Raw genomic sequence first — 17,498 nt, forward strand, 5'->3', positions numbered from 1 at the left:
ATAAAGTAGGTTGATGTAATTATGCATTATCTTAGCTTTGTCTTCTTTGTGGCATGAAACATCAGTTCTTGTAACATAGGTCCCTTATCCTTTTGAGACAAAAAATTGATAACCTAGGATTGATTTGATCATGTTACATCTTAGCGTTGTATTTTTTCCTTCCTTTGTTTTTCTAATCTCCTTTATATACCTCAAGTCTTTTTCAAAAAAAAAAAAAAAAAAAAACTTTTATAAGGAGGTTCCTTGGGGACATGTGTGTAACTATCCAAAGTAAAATGACTTGTCTAAAAGTAGCAAGAGGTTGTCATGTCCCCTTTTAAGCTCTGTCTAGCAGTGACATGAGAGTTAGCTTATTATGGAGTCTCGTAGGCTGGCAGTGGTGATCAGGGACTCAGTCAGGGTTTTCAACGTTTAGATTTGGTATTACAGGCAGTAGTAGATCAGTTGAGAGCAGTTCCTTGATTTTAGGAGGCAATTCCTTGATTGTAGGAGATTCCTACCTTTTAGGAGGTGGTGACGTTTCCAAAGTTGAGGTTCTATGAGATCACCCCCTCGTCTCAATTTCAAGAGATTTGGGTGTGTTCTCTATATTGTAGGAGTATCCTTAGATTTGAGGGTGTGACTGCTAATTGGCCTAGGTTGTCCGACATCAGTCATAGGCAGGTGACAAACTCAGTTTCATGTTTTAGAGGTGTTTGGGTTGTTCCTTGGCTACTTGGAAAATATTTTAATATATTTAAATATTCTCCTAAGTTAACATTTTAATAATTTAAAAAGGCTAAGTGTTTAGCCATTTTGGAGTAATAAGGAGCTTTTTGGCTCCATTGGAATCGATTTGCCTATGTGTGATAGCTCGTTGGAAAGAGCTTAGTCTCTAGTATTTGATTATGACTTGTTGGGACTTATTTGATGCTTGGAGCTATTTGTCATTAATAAAGTAACGATTTCCTTCTATTTGGACACCTTTATTAGAAAAATAATGTCATAATATAAAGTTCAAATGCAATCCACTTTAGGGTTCGAATTGCCTTGGAGAGGGGATATAAGGAGAAGGCAACTTAAAGAGGAGTATCTTTTATCATTTTATCATCCTATTTTGGATGCCATTTCTCTAGAAGAGCATTCCTTACCTGGGATGCAAACCCTAGTACTAAGAGCAGATTTGTTGGGATGTAGCCCTTAACAAAATTAGATTCGAAGGTTCCTATGCATACAATTTGATCAAGGCAGTGGATTGGTTTCTAGTATTGTAGTTACACTTTGCAGGCAGTGGATTTTTAGGGAAGGCGGCCACTTTGGTTCAGCCTGGTGTTTATTATAGTAGCTCACTTGGATCCCATTTTCAGTTGGCATCCATCTTGTTTGAAGCACATCTGTATTGGTACTATTCTGGATTTTGGAATAAATCAGACTTTGTGGGTATGGTTTTAGAATCATTTCCGGATTAGTATGTATTGTTGCATATTATTTCTATCACTTCTATTTATCAGTTGTTATTTATTCATTGTAATACCTATATTTTGAAAAATACAAAAAGAAACAACATTCTTCTGCAACTTCTGTCTAGCACTATAAGATTAAAGAAAAATCTATAGGAAAATATAATTTATATAATTAAATATTATAGCAGCAGCAGAGCAAATATCCATTTGGGATATTTCAGTGGTATCATAACCTGATCTTGCCAACCTGTGGATTTGATTACAAATCTATGCATCCAAGAGCTGAGATACACAGATTTTATACGCGCAGGAGAGCTCAACTTGAGCAAGGTTTTGGAATTGAATAGGGAGTTCCTGCTAGCCTGTTGGGTTAGTTGCAGGTTAATGCCAAGGCTGGAATGAGAAATGGGTGCTCCAAGGTTTCATCTCCGTCAATAGGTACAAGTAAGAGGCCTCCTGCTAAGGCTTTCAATGATGCAATAATGAGCAGCTACCATCAGTATCGTTCTCTTCCTAAGGAGATACAAGACATGCTTGCATTCACACAATTTATGGGTATACTAGATGCCAAGGATGATTTGGTATCCAAAAGTTCATATCAGCAACAAGGAAGGAAAGAAGAATCAAAGGATAGAAAAGAAAGTATTGGGAGAGAAGATAAGTTAACAAAGGAAACATGAACCAACAATAACCAGCAAGAGGAATTACCAGATGAAGATCTTGATGGGGTATCAAAAGAGGATATTGAAGAGAGCCCTGCTCTTCAGTGGCAGTCCACATCCTTTGCTTATGGATTTACACATGTCCATAAGCTTATTTTGGAGAGCCAACTGAAGGTTGGTGAAGAAAATGTCATTGCAGCCTTGTCACATTTTGACAGTTCCCACAAGTTAGTAGAGAGCTACATTTGGAAGGTCCAGCTTGAGGGAAGACATAAATGTAAAGAAGAGGCTTCATCAATCTCTGATTTGCATGTGCTTAAGACAGCCATGGAGGCAATGAAGAATAATTACTTAAACCTCCTTTCAGATAGAGATCATCTTTTTGACCTTAGCGTTATTTACTCTATTGCTTTGAGGGGGAAAGAAGAGGAGATTGATCAACTTATTTCAGAACTTTTAAAGGTTAGAGAAACATTGGGAAATTCTCAAGTAGCTCTCCTCATGGCAGAAAATCAGATTGAAGAATTGAGTAGCGAGTTGAGTTTAATCCATGCTTTACCTACAAAATTAGAAAATCAGTGGGAGGAACATTATATGGAGCTAAGTCTACTACATTCTACTTCAGCTTAATTAAAAAACTTGGCTCTTGCAATAGCTTGTTTAGATAGACAACATATTCATGAGGTGAATGAGGAAGAGGAACCATTTGATGATACATTATCCAGTGACACCAGTAGTTCCATTAATACTGAGGATATACAAGATGATTCCAAAGAAGCTATAGAGGAGGATTTCAAAATTTTGAGTTTGGATAGTAGCAATTTTACTTCCCATTCTCATGACTTTGTTGCTTATAGTCTTGAAGAAGTTGATGACATACATTTAGTCATTGCTGATAACCCCTTTTCCGAGATGAGTGCTGATTTGATTTTAGATAACCCACTCTTTGAATTGGATGATGAGGAGGCTCTTGATCTTGATGACACAAATGGTATAAGGAGCTCAATCTTGGAGTATGATTGTGAAGTTGAGCATACACTTGGTGGGCCGACCACTCAAGAGTTGTGTCCTTTATGGGCATGGATGACACATATACTTTTGTTAAGAGGTGGCCTCATGGTTTCCTTGATGGGGCAGAAATAACCTTGCTGATTGGTGACTTTGTACTCTTCAATCCATTGAGGATTAGTGACTATTCTAGTGGGGATCTTATGACTCATCCGATTTTTTCACTGTCTACATTAGGTTTTCAACAGTATGGGAGTGTTGGGAGGTACCCCTATAGGTTAGCGATGGAGTGGGGAGTGTTTGTTGTTGATTGGAATTGGTTTGATAGTATGTTTGATATCACTTGTGCTGCTGGTCAGAGTTATGATAGTGAGATAGGGTGGCCATTGTTGATAGTTTTTGAGCATGCAAGATATTATTGACCCATAGCTATGGTGTCCTGCATAAACAAAGGGTTACATGATAATGATGGTGATAATATGAAGTTCTTCTACATCACACAATATGACATGTGCTTTGTTATGGGACACAGGTATTGATTCGCGAGATACATCACTTTACACAAACTTCCATATATTGCTTCATGGTTTGGAGTGTTTGGGCATTTTTGTCAGAATGGAACAACTGGTTGTATGTTTGAGAGATATGGAGGGTCGCATGCTGTTGTTGAGCGTGTTATTTTGTCAGTTTACTTGTATTGCATTAGGTTCAAGGGTTGTTAGTAGGGACCTCATGGAGAGGCATTGGCAATATGGGTTTGCACATCTATTCAAACAAGTGCAATATGAATATGTTGCATTTTTTTTGAAATTGGTTTGGAATCCAGGAATCAACATGTATAATATATCCCTCTAGTTGATTCATGGTGAGATGCTACACTTTGAAGATCTTGATGTTTATATTAGAGTAGCGCAATAGAGGAGATGGGTGCGTTGGTTGCACTTGGGCAAGTATTGTTATAATGCTACGTATCATACGTCGATTGTTATGACTCCGTTTAGAGCCCTCTATGGTTATGATGCTCTATCTTTTGTTGATTTGGTGATTAGTGACAACAAGGTTCCTTTGGCATAGGATTGGGTACAGGAGAACCAGGACATCATGAGATTTCTTAGAGAGAATCTTTAGCAGGCACAGAATCAACAGAAGGTCTATGCTGATCAACACAAGATTGAGAGGATATTTGAGATGGGGGATATGGTATACCTACGACTGTAGCCTTATTGACAAAGCACCTTTAAAAGGGGTGGAGCTGAGAAGCTTGGACCTTGTTTTTATGGACCATATAGGATTATCAGACGTGTTGGAGAGGTTGTGCATGAGATTGAGTTACCATTTGGCAGTAGGATTCATAATGTGTTCCACGTGTCGTGTCTAAAACAGGCATTGGGATAACATATTATACCATCTTCAGATCTTGGAAGAGAGGGAACACCAGCTGAGAAGCAGGGTGATTCTAGAGTATCTGATTAGCTGGAGAGGTCTCCCTATAGAGGATGCCACTTGGGAGGGCGAGACTATTTTATAGCATCTAGCTTTGCAGTTACTTGTGGGCAAGTATCTCCGAGAGGGGAGGATTTGTCATGTCCCCTTTTAAGCTCTGTCTAGCAGTGACATGAGAGTTAGCCTATTATGGAGTTTCGTAGGCTGGTAGTGGTGATCAAGGACTCAGAGTTTTCAGCATTCAGATTTGGTATTACAGGCAGTAGTAGATCAATTGAGAGCAATTCCTTGATTTTAGGAGGCAATTCCTTGATTGTAGGAGATTCCTACCTTTTAGGAGGTGGTGACGTTTCCAAAGTTGAGGTTCTATGAGATCACCCCCTTGTCTCAATTTCAAGAGATTTGGGTGTGTTCTCTATACTTTAGGAGTATCCTTAGATTTGAGGGTGTGACTGCCAATTGGCCTAGGTTGTCTGACATTAGTCACTGGCAGGTGACAAACTCAGTTTCATGTTTTAGAGGTGTTTGGGTTGTTCCTTGGCTACTTGGGAAATATTTTAATATATTTAAATATTCTCCTAAGTTAGCATTTTAATAATTTAAATAAGGCTAAGTGTTTAGCCATTTTGGAGTAATAAGGAGTTTTTTGGCTCCATTTGGATCGATTTGCCTATGTGTGATAGTTCGTTGGAAAGAGCTCAGTCTCTAGTATTTGATTATCACTTGCCGGGACTTATTTGATGCTTGGAGCTATTTGTCATTAATAAAGTAATGATTTCCTTCTCTTTGTACCCCTTTATTAGGAAAATAGTGTTATATTATAAAGTTCAAATACAATCCACTTTAGGGTTTTTCTAGGGTTCGAATTGCCTTGGAGAGGGGATATAAGGAGAAGGCAACCTAAAGAGGAGTATCTTTTATCATTTTATCATCCTATTTTGGACGCCATTGCTCTGGAAGAGCATTCCTCACTTGGGATGCAAACCCTAGTGCTGAGAGCAGATTTGTTGGGACGTAGCCTTCAACAAAATCAGATTCGAAGGTTCCTATACATATAGTTTGATCAAGGTAGTGGATCGGTTTCTAGTATTGCAGTTACACTTTGTAGGCAGTGGATTTTTAGGGAAGGCGACCACTTTGGTTCAGCTTGGCATTTATTATAGTAGCTCACCTGGATGCCATTTCCAGTTGGCATCCATCTTGTTTGAAGCACATTTGTATTGGTACTATTCTGGAATAAATTAGACTCTGTGGTATGGTTTTAGAATCATTTTTGGATTAGTATGTATTACTGCATATTATTTCTATCATTTCTATTTATCAGCTGCTGTTATTTATTCATTGTAATACCTATATTCTGAAAAATACAAAAAGAAACAACATTCTTTTGTAACTTTTGTTTAGCTCTATAAGATCAAAAAAAAATCTACAGGAAAATATAATTTATATAATTAAATATTATAGCAGCAGCAAAGCAAATATCCATTTGGGATATTTCAGAGGCTCATAGGGATCTTGTTTAATCTTCATAACATTAGAGTTTGGGGGGTTGTGAATAGAAGAACAAAATGATTCATCATAATCATCATTTAGAGTCGTCAGTCACCACTATATTTTTAGTTGTTACCATTTTTGAGGAGATCAGCAGACTTGAAAAATGCTTTTTGCTTGCTAATTTTAGTTAATTTGTTTTAGAAGCCTAGTATTGAAACTCAAAAAACGGAAATGATTGTGTAAACAAATCATACAAATAAATTGAGTTTATAATGCTATAAAAAATGTAAACTAAATAGCAAAGTTGTCCAAATAAAGACAATGGCTAAAAATAGAACAGGTTAAGACAATTAAAAAATAGAGCCTAAATGACCAATAACCTAAGATTCTAAATAATGGGCTAAAGGTAGCAAGCACCTAAGGTACTAAAAATAGTCTAATACCCTCCCTTAATGGTAATTTTATCAACTATCCTGCTGAAGACTTGTTGTGAGGTTTTCACACATCGCCCCAAAATCTTGGGGACCCCCTTTTTAATCGCCTTTAGGGCCAGTGGAGAAGGTTAGATGTATTTTTCACCCGGTTTCAACTTGATTTTCCAGAGCTATCAGTTCTATCCTTAAACCGAATAAGTTCAAAATTGATTTCAACTTGGCAGGATAAGATTGTGAATTTTGTACTTGGACGATTTCTTTTGAAAATTTGGATTTAATTGTAAATTTGAATGATTTTCAAATAAGGAAATTTTTCGTTAGACTTAGGTTCTTGGAAAATCTTATTTTTTTTGGTGAAATAGAATTTAATTTTGTAAGATGAAGTTAAATTGCAAAATCGATTTTTACTCTAGAGGAAATTTTATTTTTTGTCATAAAATTTTAATTATTTAGCAAAATCGATTTAGAGGAAAATTGCAAAAATTGGCTTTAATAGATTAAATTTGCCTTGAAAGCTTTTGGTATTTAATGAAATTGGTAAATTAATATTAAGAAATGGCTTTTGGTTAGCCAAAATTCAACTTCAAGGATGTATTAATTAGCAAACCATCATTAAATAGAAATTTTTAGCATCCCCAAGGCACCATTTAATTTCGTTTTGCAATTTGTGGTTAATTAGTAAATTAAAAGTGCAGTTTTCATTTTAGAAAATTAAAATTCAAAGTATTTAAAGTGGGCCACTAACTTAGCTTTAATTTTGGTTTTTTTTTCCTCTATAGGACCAAGTCGGCCAGCCTGGGAGGAAGGTGAAAGCTGCTATAAAGGGAGTCCCCTCCCATTTCATTTTCATCAATTCATTTGCTCCTCATGCTTGGGCGAATTTGAAGCAAGGGCAGATTTCCAGACTTGGGCGAAATTGGTGGAAGGCAGTTTTTTGGCGATTTTTGGGCAATTTCTCCATTGCCATTGTTGGGCGATTTGTCTAAGGGCCAGATTTTTTGCGTTTTTGGGGATTTTTGCTCCACTTTGTGGGCTGTGATTTGTGCCCTAGGTGGCAGATTTTACAAATTTTGCTCCTTTGCTTGGGCAAATTTTGTGGAAGGGCAGATTTTTTTTCATGCTTAGCCGAATTTTGTGGGAGCCGAATTTTGTGGGGGCCGAAATTTGTGGAAGACAAAATTCTGATTTTCTAGAGGGGCTGCAATTTTTATATCAGATTTGGGCAATTTTGTTGGGAGAAGAGATACATATGAAAGTTTGATTTTTGCATGGAAGGCAAGTGTTGGATAAGCTTAGAGGCTTTGTTTTCTAATTTGCAAAGGGATTTGTAATTCTTTGATGTCATATCCCGGGTTCCGAAAAGTTGCTGTAAGATTATTAGTTAAGGTGAAAGTCATCATCTAGAGTTGCAAGGAGTGCTTAAGCTGACATCCATTCTTTCGCTCTTTTCTAAGAATTGCACTACTTGGTTCTTCTTGCCTTTTGGTCCACCACTCTACCATCCTGTAATAGGGCGACGAGCATGGAGGATGATAGTGCAAGTAAGAATCCCAAGCGGGCAAACGCTAAGAAAGACAAAGAGGATATGACGCCCAAAACTTCCTTCTTCTCGAAAATGAAGAAAATAACTGATACTAATATCGCTACAGTGGACATGATACGGATGAGGGACAGACTAAAGGAAGGACAATCCCCCTTGGCAAAGAGGATATACAAGAGCAGAATTGTACATGCATCAGCTTTTCCTCCTACTTTGCCTTGTCCGGAATTGATTATGGAGTGTGCATCCAGATTTGATCTAGACAGTAAATCCATCATTTTTGGCGAAGGGAAGAGAGTGTTGGCCAACATTGGCGAACAAGCAATTGAAGAGACATTTAATATTCCCCAGAGCAAGGGCATGACAGTTGTAATGGTGGATCAGGCGGCCAAATCATTTCAAAGTGATAAAGAGGCCTACTTCTCACATCTAAAGCGGAATTGGATACACGAAGGAAGGAAAGGAGTTAACAAATCAACAAGGCTTACAGTGGCAGATTTCAAGCCGGAATATGGCGATCTCATTGTTCTTCTCAGCCGGATCATGGGCCTAGCTCAAGCTATGCAATTCGAAAACTGGATGTACTTCTTGATTGATGAAATTGAAAAGAGAAAAGGAAAATTTGATTGGGCTAGGATCATAAGTGAAAATTTAGAATTGCAACTTAGAACAGTTGAAAACCAAAGGCAATTCTACATGGGATCCTATCTGTTTTACTTAATTGCTAGATTGTATGAGAGTGCGGGACTTAGGGCCTTAGGAGAGATTGGTAATGGGCCGGGGCAATATTTGGTGCATGAATGCTATCCGCAGCTTCATTTGCACAATAACAAGGATTACAAGATGTTTTGCGATGCATTCGCCATGAAGACAGTAAGGGTATTACAAGGGGCGCCTGCTAAGAGACTTTCATCGGAAGCAGAAGCAAGGATTAAGAAGTTTGGGAGTTGGTTCATCCAGTTCCCGCAATTCACATACATTAGTGTGGCAGGAAGTACAGTTTGTCCCAAGAGGCTTCCAAGATACCCGCCCGACAAGGTAGTTTTGATGGAATTGGCTAGGCAGCTTGAGCACTATGATAGAGTAATGAGGAATGAGGGGAAAACAGGCGTTTCCTTCTCAATTATAATTGGCAATGATAGTTGCCCAAATCGGGCCGCGGAAAAGGAATTGGAGTGGTATCATTTAGGATGGTACAGAGCAAGGCAAGGATTCGACCCTGTTGGTCTTATCAAGGCATCTCATGGAAGCGAATTTAAGCATGTTCCCACTATAGAGGACTTTTGGGCCAATACAAAAGATGATTTTCACGTGAGAAAGCTAGCTTTCTCGAGATTGTCGGTGAACATGATGAGAGATATCAGATGTAGAGGCCTTGATATTCCCGATCAATTGGAGGATGATCGTAGTGTGTTGAGAGAAGACTATGAGACAGTAGTTGGAACAGAGTTGAATCCAGTGGATTGGGACGATCATCAGGATCCTTCCTTGGAGGCAGTCACAAGGACAGTAGATTTGCATACCGAGTCGTGGTATAATGCCAAGATGAGAAAGCTACAAAGACAAAAGGTTCTCCTTACTCATGAGATGATGAAACCGAAGGAAGGTCTAGTAGAATCAATCAGACAGAAGGGTGAAGGAAGTGGCCGGCAATCGGAGGTAGTTAGAAATAGCAAGAAGAGGGCTTTGGAGGTAGAGAAAAGCCAAGAACGTTCGGAACCTCCAGCCAAGAGACAGCGGGCAGCGCCGTCAAGGGAGAGTATAACTAAGGCTAGAAGCCAAGAGGTCAATTCGAGTGATAAAGGGGCCGCAGTGGAGGTGAGCTCTGATTCGGAATCAAGTGGCTACAGTGAAAGTACGGAGTACTCCCCTCTCTCGGAGAACCAGCAAGGAAATATGGCAGAAACTAGTAGAGAAGAAGATGGGCCGATTGATATTGAAGAGATAAGTCAGGCGTCTAAGGCCGTTGGTGATGCTTTGTTGGTCGAACCGAATCCGGATTTGGGGAGATGCACTGCACCACTATGGTTAAGGCAAATGCTTATGCCGAGAGGCGAGGTGGTAATGGCTCACGCAGTTGATGATATCCAAGGACTAATAGAAAAGGATGATAGCGAGAACCAAAAACAGATGGCAAATACGGTGGCAAGGGTAATCAGAAGCGACAGTGATGGTCACCGAAGGGTTCAGATTGCTATACCAACAGTCAATAAGGCAGCGGATGAGATTGCACAACACGGCCCAAGCGTCGACACTTCCATTTCGACCATGATGAGCGACGTTGGGGTGGCGCTTGATTTTGAGGGTATTAGAGAGGAGGATGTCAGTGAGACAGGATTTGGATCGAGATTGGATGAGTTAGGAAAGGCTGCCGTCAAAAGGAAACATCTGAACACCCTTTCCTCACTCAATGCTTTTATTGGGTTTGCAAAGGAATATGAGAAGGATCACGAAAGGATACTACAAGCAGCAAACAGCGTGGCAAAGTCAGCAGAACTCCGAGCGAAGCACACACCTTGTCCTCCTATGGAAGAAGTTAACGAAAGGCTAGCTAAGTTCATTGCCTTAGCTAAAAGAACAAAAGAAAAAGGAAGAATTATATTAGAAGATCATCTTATGTAAGCCCAAGTGGCAACTTTCTCTTTCTTCTAGAATAGGACAAGTGTTTGTTTCTGATTGGCCACCATTTTGGTGCCTTCTCATTGGTTGCCACTTTTGCACTTTTTTCATTGGTCCATTGATGAGGTGGCATCTTCTCATTGGCCGATGGGGTGGCAACCCTAATTAGGGTTTTTGGATCCAATCTGGATCGTCGATCTTGTTTTGATCTCTACCGTCCATTGTATTTTGGACCTCTATATAAGGCCATTGGATCTCATTTGTAAAGGGGGGGGTTGGAGAAATTGTTGCGAAAATAATACCAAAGTGCTCTCTTTTTCATTGCATGTTGACTAAGAACATTGGGTGTTATTGCATGTTTTCTACTTCCACATGTTAAATTTTCTTTTCAAGTTGAAGCAATTTCATTTCAAGTTGTTAGAGTAAGAGTAAAATAAAATGGATAGTTGCATGGTAGCTTTGGTAGATGTTTGATAGGGGTCAACACTAGGCCACTAGCATCCTAGCGGCTGGTTGGGAGGCTTTGTGTGGTGATCTAGTTTACTTTCCTTTGAAGCGTTGCATCTATGGAGGTAGGGCCGCTGGTTAGCCTTCATTAGATTCGATCCCCGTCCATCTGCTAACCTTCCATTCTTAGGAGTAGGAGTAGTTGAGTAGCCAAATTTCATGCTTAGAAGAGGTTAGTTAGAGAAGTAAACCAAAACATCAGCATTCTCACCTTCCATCGCCATTCACCCTACATTGCCATCATCGCGCCATCAACATCATCTAGCATTCACACCGAACCACCATCTCCATTTTCTCACCAAGATCCAAATTTTTCTCAAACAAGAAAACGTAAGGCCGCCTACGTGATTACCGGCAAATCACATTGATAAAACTGAGCGAGTATCCAACGGTGTAAGGAACATTGGAGTTATACTCATGTCCCATGAGAGATAACTTTTCAAGAGAGGAATTGTGTATTTGATATTCTGTATCAAGCATCCAATTACTAATATGTTATGTAGTGACACAAAACTCGCATCAACAAGACTGTACATGTCTTGTGGTCGTACATTCTTCAGAACATTTTGCTGATGCTGAGACCATCCCTGTATCTGTAGAATGCCAATGACCAAGAGTAGCCAAAACCTGTCCAGTAAAGAATAGAGAATGCTGCCCCCTTCTTCAGAATGCTCTGCAACAAGAGACAAGAGTCTGCTTATGAAGCGAGTCTGCCACTAACTGTGCCAAAATCTGTAAAACCTCTGACCAAAAATCATCACCAAATGTCCTACGTAATATTGGATAGCAGACCTGTCCTTTCATGTCGACAGAGACACCTACTGAGAACAACTGCCATGATTTTGAGGAAAAATTGACAAACCCTCCAAACCTTTGCAGATGAGCAGGATGCCTCAAAAGAGATGGCAGATGCCATGATGTGCGCAGAACTTTTGCAGATGAGCAGGATGCCCCCAAAGACTGCACAAAGCCATGATTTTTGTGGAAAATACCTACAAAACCCTGAAACTGGAGCTTACAAAACATTATTTAAAAAAAAATAAAATGGTAAAAAACACTAAAAACAAGAACAGCTGATATAATATCCCATGTGAACAAATAACTTCATGAGTTACAGATCCCAGAAATTGATTTTGAGGATAAAATTAAAAAAAAAAAATCAAACAGATAGATGGTACGGAATACAAGATATGGATTAGCATACCGAACATCATTTTAAAGGGAAATCCACATAGTAATTTTTTACTGGGAAAATTAATAAACCCACAACCTATTATGGGCAACAACTGAAAGCCTTGAAATACAGAAACCTGAATTTCATATTAGGATTTTGAGTCGATTGTTTTTTTGAAACTCTGAAAACCCTAAATCAGTTTAAAATTGTAAAATCCTTTTACAGAAAACCAGAGGAAACTCTGTTGGAATCCGAAAATTGGGATTTAGGGTTTTGGAAAAAAAAAACTTATGAACTGGCTGCGACAACCAGTATTAACTCTTTGATAACTGCATGTGAAAAAATGGCCCGTAGGTGCAGCATGAGAAAAAACTTCTCGTGGGCAGAGCTGAGAAAATTGCATCCGGAAAACCTGAGAGGAACCCTTGAAGAGGCTCGGAAAATGCCCAAACTTTTGAAACAAAAACCTATTTTTTGAACCACCATAAAAATCCTTTAAACATTGCACACGATTTTTACAAGGAAATCCAGTGCGCATGTGTGGTGAGATTTTTCCCGAGTAGCCTAACAGAAGAATGCCTGTGTTCAGATTTAGCTCTAGTAGATAGAATCTCATAATAAAGCTTGAATTACATGTAAGTAATTTGCTCCTCAGGGAGAAGTAATAGCTAGCTTTTGATTTATTTCTTATGCAGAGTCTTGTAAACCTTCTTAAGTGTTGTTTGAATTTGAACCTTATTAGGTGTTTTCTGTCCTTCAATTTGATCGAGTTGATGAAATTGTTGTTCAATGAGTTGTTTTGCAGCTTTGCCTCGTCATTTGTTTTATAAATTGGGTAAAACTCTGATAATTAATGCAAAACACTGTGATGCAGATTGGAAGGATTGTGGCTTTATATGTGGTTCTTCCTGCTTAATTTATAATTGTATTTATGTTCATTTCAATCCATTTTATTTTTGCATGTAAATTTTTGTCTCTGTATTTATTTGCAAGTTGCAAGCATTTTTGTAGGTGTTTTGAGGTTTTTTCAATAAATGTACATCAAATGTAAAATCTCTCACCCAGTGCAGAAGTGTTGATTAGCTTTTTGCCCTAGGTGAATCTAAAAAGATACATTTAATTTTATTTACTATGCAGGAACCACCTAGAAAACACTCACACAAATTGTAAGTAGCAGGTAGAGATTGTCTAGATAGGAAATTATGCCATCAAACATGTATCTTTCCCCATTCACTATGGGATATGGGCGTAGTTGTTCCACCTGATTTATTTGTTGCACTGGGAACTGCTCTTCTTTTGTATTTTGGCTTTTGATCCATATCTTTTTTATGATGGTGTGACATACTGTTATATGCACAAGTCTAGCTACTAACAACTTGTTATAGGTGATCTTGTTTGGTTGTGTGAAGTGCTCTTGCTTTTCCAATTGAAGGACATGATGTAATGTTTCAAGTAATTGCTTTAGTTAGAAATCATAGCCTTCATAATACACAATATATATGAATGGCATTTTCATGCTCCCAAAACAACTGTTCTATATATGGCAAAAATGTGCTGAAGATGTTCTATAATATATATGATGAGATATGCTATGCTTCTGGAAACTGCTCAAGATCAAGCTTTTTAGATTGTGCATCTCAAAATGCTTCTGTGCTATATGTTGTGACCAGAATTCCTTGGATTTTTTCTTGTTTATCATCTCAGATACCTGAAACGACAGCTGGACACAATAGAATAGATGCTGTTGTTGTTGATGAAGAAGCAGTATCCTCTGTAAATTCAAAGGGGTCAACAGCTAAAATCCTTCGTGGGGACGGTTCATTGGAGCAATATATTCTAGAACAAGAGCGAAATCATTCCTTGGTACGTTTTTTTTTTGAAGTACATTTATTTCTCTCTTGTTGCAAAAATACTATATATATGGTGCATATTTGTCTCGTAGATTCTTGCCCTTAATGTTTTTTTACTGCATGAACCCATATGAGAAAGCATTTTTACATCACATGGCATTGCCAGCCACATGTACTGAAGAATTTATCCCCACAACATAAAACAAAATACCGGAAAGGTATTCATCATTTTTCATGTGCACTTTAATATTGTGAATAATAAAAAATGAAATGCTTGGAAAATTTCGTGGACATTAAAGGCATACTAAACAACTGCTTGATTAGTTGATTGTCAACTAGACAGTGAACTTAAAATTGTATCAATTTTAATTCTTTATGCCATTCCTTGTTTTTACTTTGTTGAATAAACATCAATATTGCACAGAGAAAAAACATTGTGTCTTTGTCAAAGGACATCTGGTGTAATGGCAAAGTCCATGTTGTATGCACCTAAATCTTGCCGAGTTCACATTTTCTCCAATACCAAGAAAAAGGCATCCTGTATCTAGTGCTTTCATGATAGTTAAACTGCTGATTCAAATTCGAGTTCTAAAATTAAGTTGAATGAAACTCACGGAATTTGATCTGTATGAATATGGGATGCATTGTTTCTTGAATTATTCTTCCAAAATAGTTGGCATTAAACACTTAATGTAAAATTGTAAATTTTGTCAACATTGCTCATTTCCCTTGGCATCAAGATAGTGGAAACTTCCAGTAATTTTTTGGTAGTACAAACGTGCAATGTAAAGCAAATTAATGATCTACGACCTTTATGTTGGTAACACATTTGAAGCAAGATATTTGGAAGATGGTATGAAGATGCATCTTCTGTATGGTATATGATAGCATAGAGCACATCTCCAACTTTCTGATCCAAGGTCCTTGATGTTAAATAGTATCATGCAGAGGTCTAAAATGTACAGAAGACTAGTATCAAATATCAGTTCTTTAATTAACTACAGCACTCCATATATATATATATTAAGAAGGTCAAAATATTTAATGTTCATCTTTGAAGTTCAATATTCAGCTATGCAATCAAAGACATTTGTTGAGAGAGTTGGAAATACTTTGTACTAGTATCCTCTAAAGTTTTTAGTCTAGTGTTGAAGTTTCCGGGTGAGATTTAATTAGATCAGAGGATTTTCAAATGCAACAAATATTATTTTATTGAGGCCTTGCTGGCTTAATTTCCTTCCGAAGAATTTTGACTTTGTAAGTGGTCAATTTTAGTCAATTTAGTAGCAGGTTCTGGATATTTACGGCATTCTTGATGAAACTGGATTGTCCTATGGGTTTTTTTCTTACGGTCCCCAGTAATACCTCTTATGTTGGAGCTGAGACTATTGTGAGAGCTCTCTTTGATCACAATCAAGCAATTTTGATGGTATTTATATCTGGTATCTCCAGACCTGGAGCATATATTTGATGTATATCTTCTGTGTAATGGTGGTACTAGTGTGAAGATATGTGGGATTCAGGTTCAAGTTGAATTACATGACAGTAATTGCTTGATAAAGGGAAAGATAAACCTGGATGATGGGTTTGTAAATCCTTGTAAAGACAGTGCATGCAAGTAATAAGATACTATTGTGCTAAAGCCATGTCTTATGGTTGAGCATATCGGAAAAATTGGCCACTGGTTGTCATCAAGGCCCTTTTGTTTTAGTTGTTTTCCTCTAGTATTGCTTACATTAGGCCATCTACTGTGAATATTGTACCTTAAATATCCTCTAACATAATCAAATAATTGGAATATCTAGTCTCCCAAGGATATATATGCTGCACCTTCTTGTCATAGTTGTCGCGAGATGACCTTTGCTCCTCACGATGTTTCTTAAAATCTTTGAAATCCTGACTTGACATATAACAATGACATGACAGCTAAATTGAATGTTTTATACACAAAATTGAGTATATGTTTGCACTTGGGTTAAATTTGAATTGACGAAAAAATTTAGTGGATGTAGGAAATGTCCAGTTGGTTTTTGTGTTATTAGTCTCTCATTTTCTATCAAGTCGTCTAGTGTGTTTGTACCAGGTCGTGTTTTCTGTCTGCTATCTAATCTTTTGAAATCTAGACATAACGTATGTTCTGCTGCCTACAAAATACAAACTAAAATGGAATTTCCACCAAAACTGGAGTATATTTAGGCACCCTAGTTGGTTGAAATCTACGAAACAAAATGGTTAGTAATGGATCTCACATGCATTCTCAGTTGGTAGCTAAATATTATTTATGGACAATTTGATAATCTTAGGGCTTTTTTGTGCAGGTTGTGCCGAATACGCCTGAGGACAGAGAACCGGAATTGGAGCTTACTGCTAGCGTGGCTTAGATGCAAATGCTAAAAAGCTAATTGCTCAAGAAGATAGATGGAAAAAAAAGTGTATTGTACAACTCAAAATGTGTAATTTATGCTTTGTTATGATTAATCACTATTTGTCATATATGCTATGGTTGGTAGGAAATGGCTTACCACATTCTTATTGTAACCATGAAAATGGATAATGATGATAGTTGCATTAAAGTTCTAAAGCCAGGATGCTCACCTTTTCTCCCAATTCGAGCATTCTTTCCATTGTATGAATTGCTCTCTACAATTGATGATCAACATAATATTTTAGGTGATTCAAATGTTTCATACATTTGATAGCAATCCAATTTTAGAAATGACTATGGAGAAAAATATTCAATGTGAGAAATAATGCAACTCTGGAAAGCTTACGAACCGTATCATGTAGAAATTCATTTATAATTGCAAATCACTTAATCAAAATGCCTAAAACGAAAGTGCATACAAAGTCGGGGAGGATCATGTCTAATGACAGTGAAATTTTTGTCGAATTAAATTGAAAGGGTAAAATTAAGTGATAATAAGTAGCAACTTGATTAAGTAAATGATCAAACAAGGGGTTTCATTGATGTGATGCAAACAACTTAGTTTTAAAATGTACGAGAACTAAGGGATTGCCAAGTTTAAGTTAAATCATACAAAGGGTAAGATCTATTATGTGGAAAAGCGTAGGTTCACCTAATTACGATATATGTAGGACCAAACGTTCGTTGTGACAATAAATCAATATAAATAACATAGAAAATCATCGATTCAAAGGTAAAAGCTAACATATGACGATTATGAATAATTCCCAAGCTGTTCAACAAACATTTAAAGAAATGTAGTCTACAATATATGATCCCTTTAAGTATTTCATCGATGTGCAATAACCGGTAAAGCTAAACAATTACAACTTCTCGGAAATAAGACTGAAGCAAGATGGA

The 17,498-nt window shown here is 37.6% G+C and overlaps 1 protein-coding gene across 1 annotated transcript in view; it reads left to right on the forward strand.

The window, feature by feature from the left end:
- The window catches only part of LOC149570161 (CLP protease regulatory subunit CLPX1, mitochondrial-like), an 87,460-nt gene extending 70,613 nt beyond the window's left edge, over window positions 1-16,847 (forward strand). Inside the window, exons 14-15 of the mRNA XM_089822822.1 lie at window positions 14,028-14,186; window positions 16,492-16,847. Of these exons, the coding sequence (XP_089678948.1) occupies window positions 14,028-14,186; window positions 16,492-16,554 (222 nt within the window). The 3' untranslated portion in view covers window positions 16,555-16,847. The remainder of the gene's footprint in view (window positions 1-14,027; window positions 14,187-16,491) is intronic.
- Window positions 16,848-17,498: the final 651 nt, after the last annotated feature.

This window comes from Cupressus sempervirens, chromosome 3 (assembly GCF_028749045.1).
Source record: "Cupressus sempervirens isolate cs-2001-9-10 chromosome 3, ASM2874904v1, whole genome shotgun sequence".
NCBI classification, from domain to species: domain Eukaryota; kingdom Viridiplantae; phylum Streptophyta; class Pinopsida; order Cupressales; family Cupressaceae; genus Cupressus; species Cupressus sempervirens.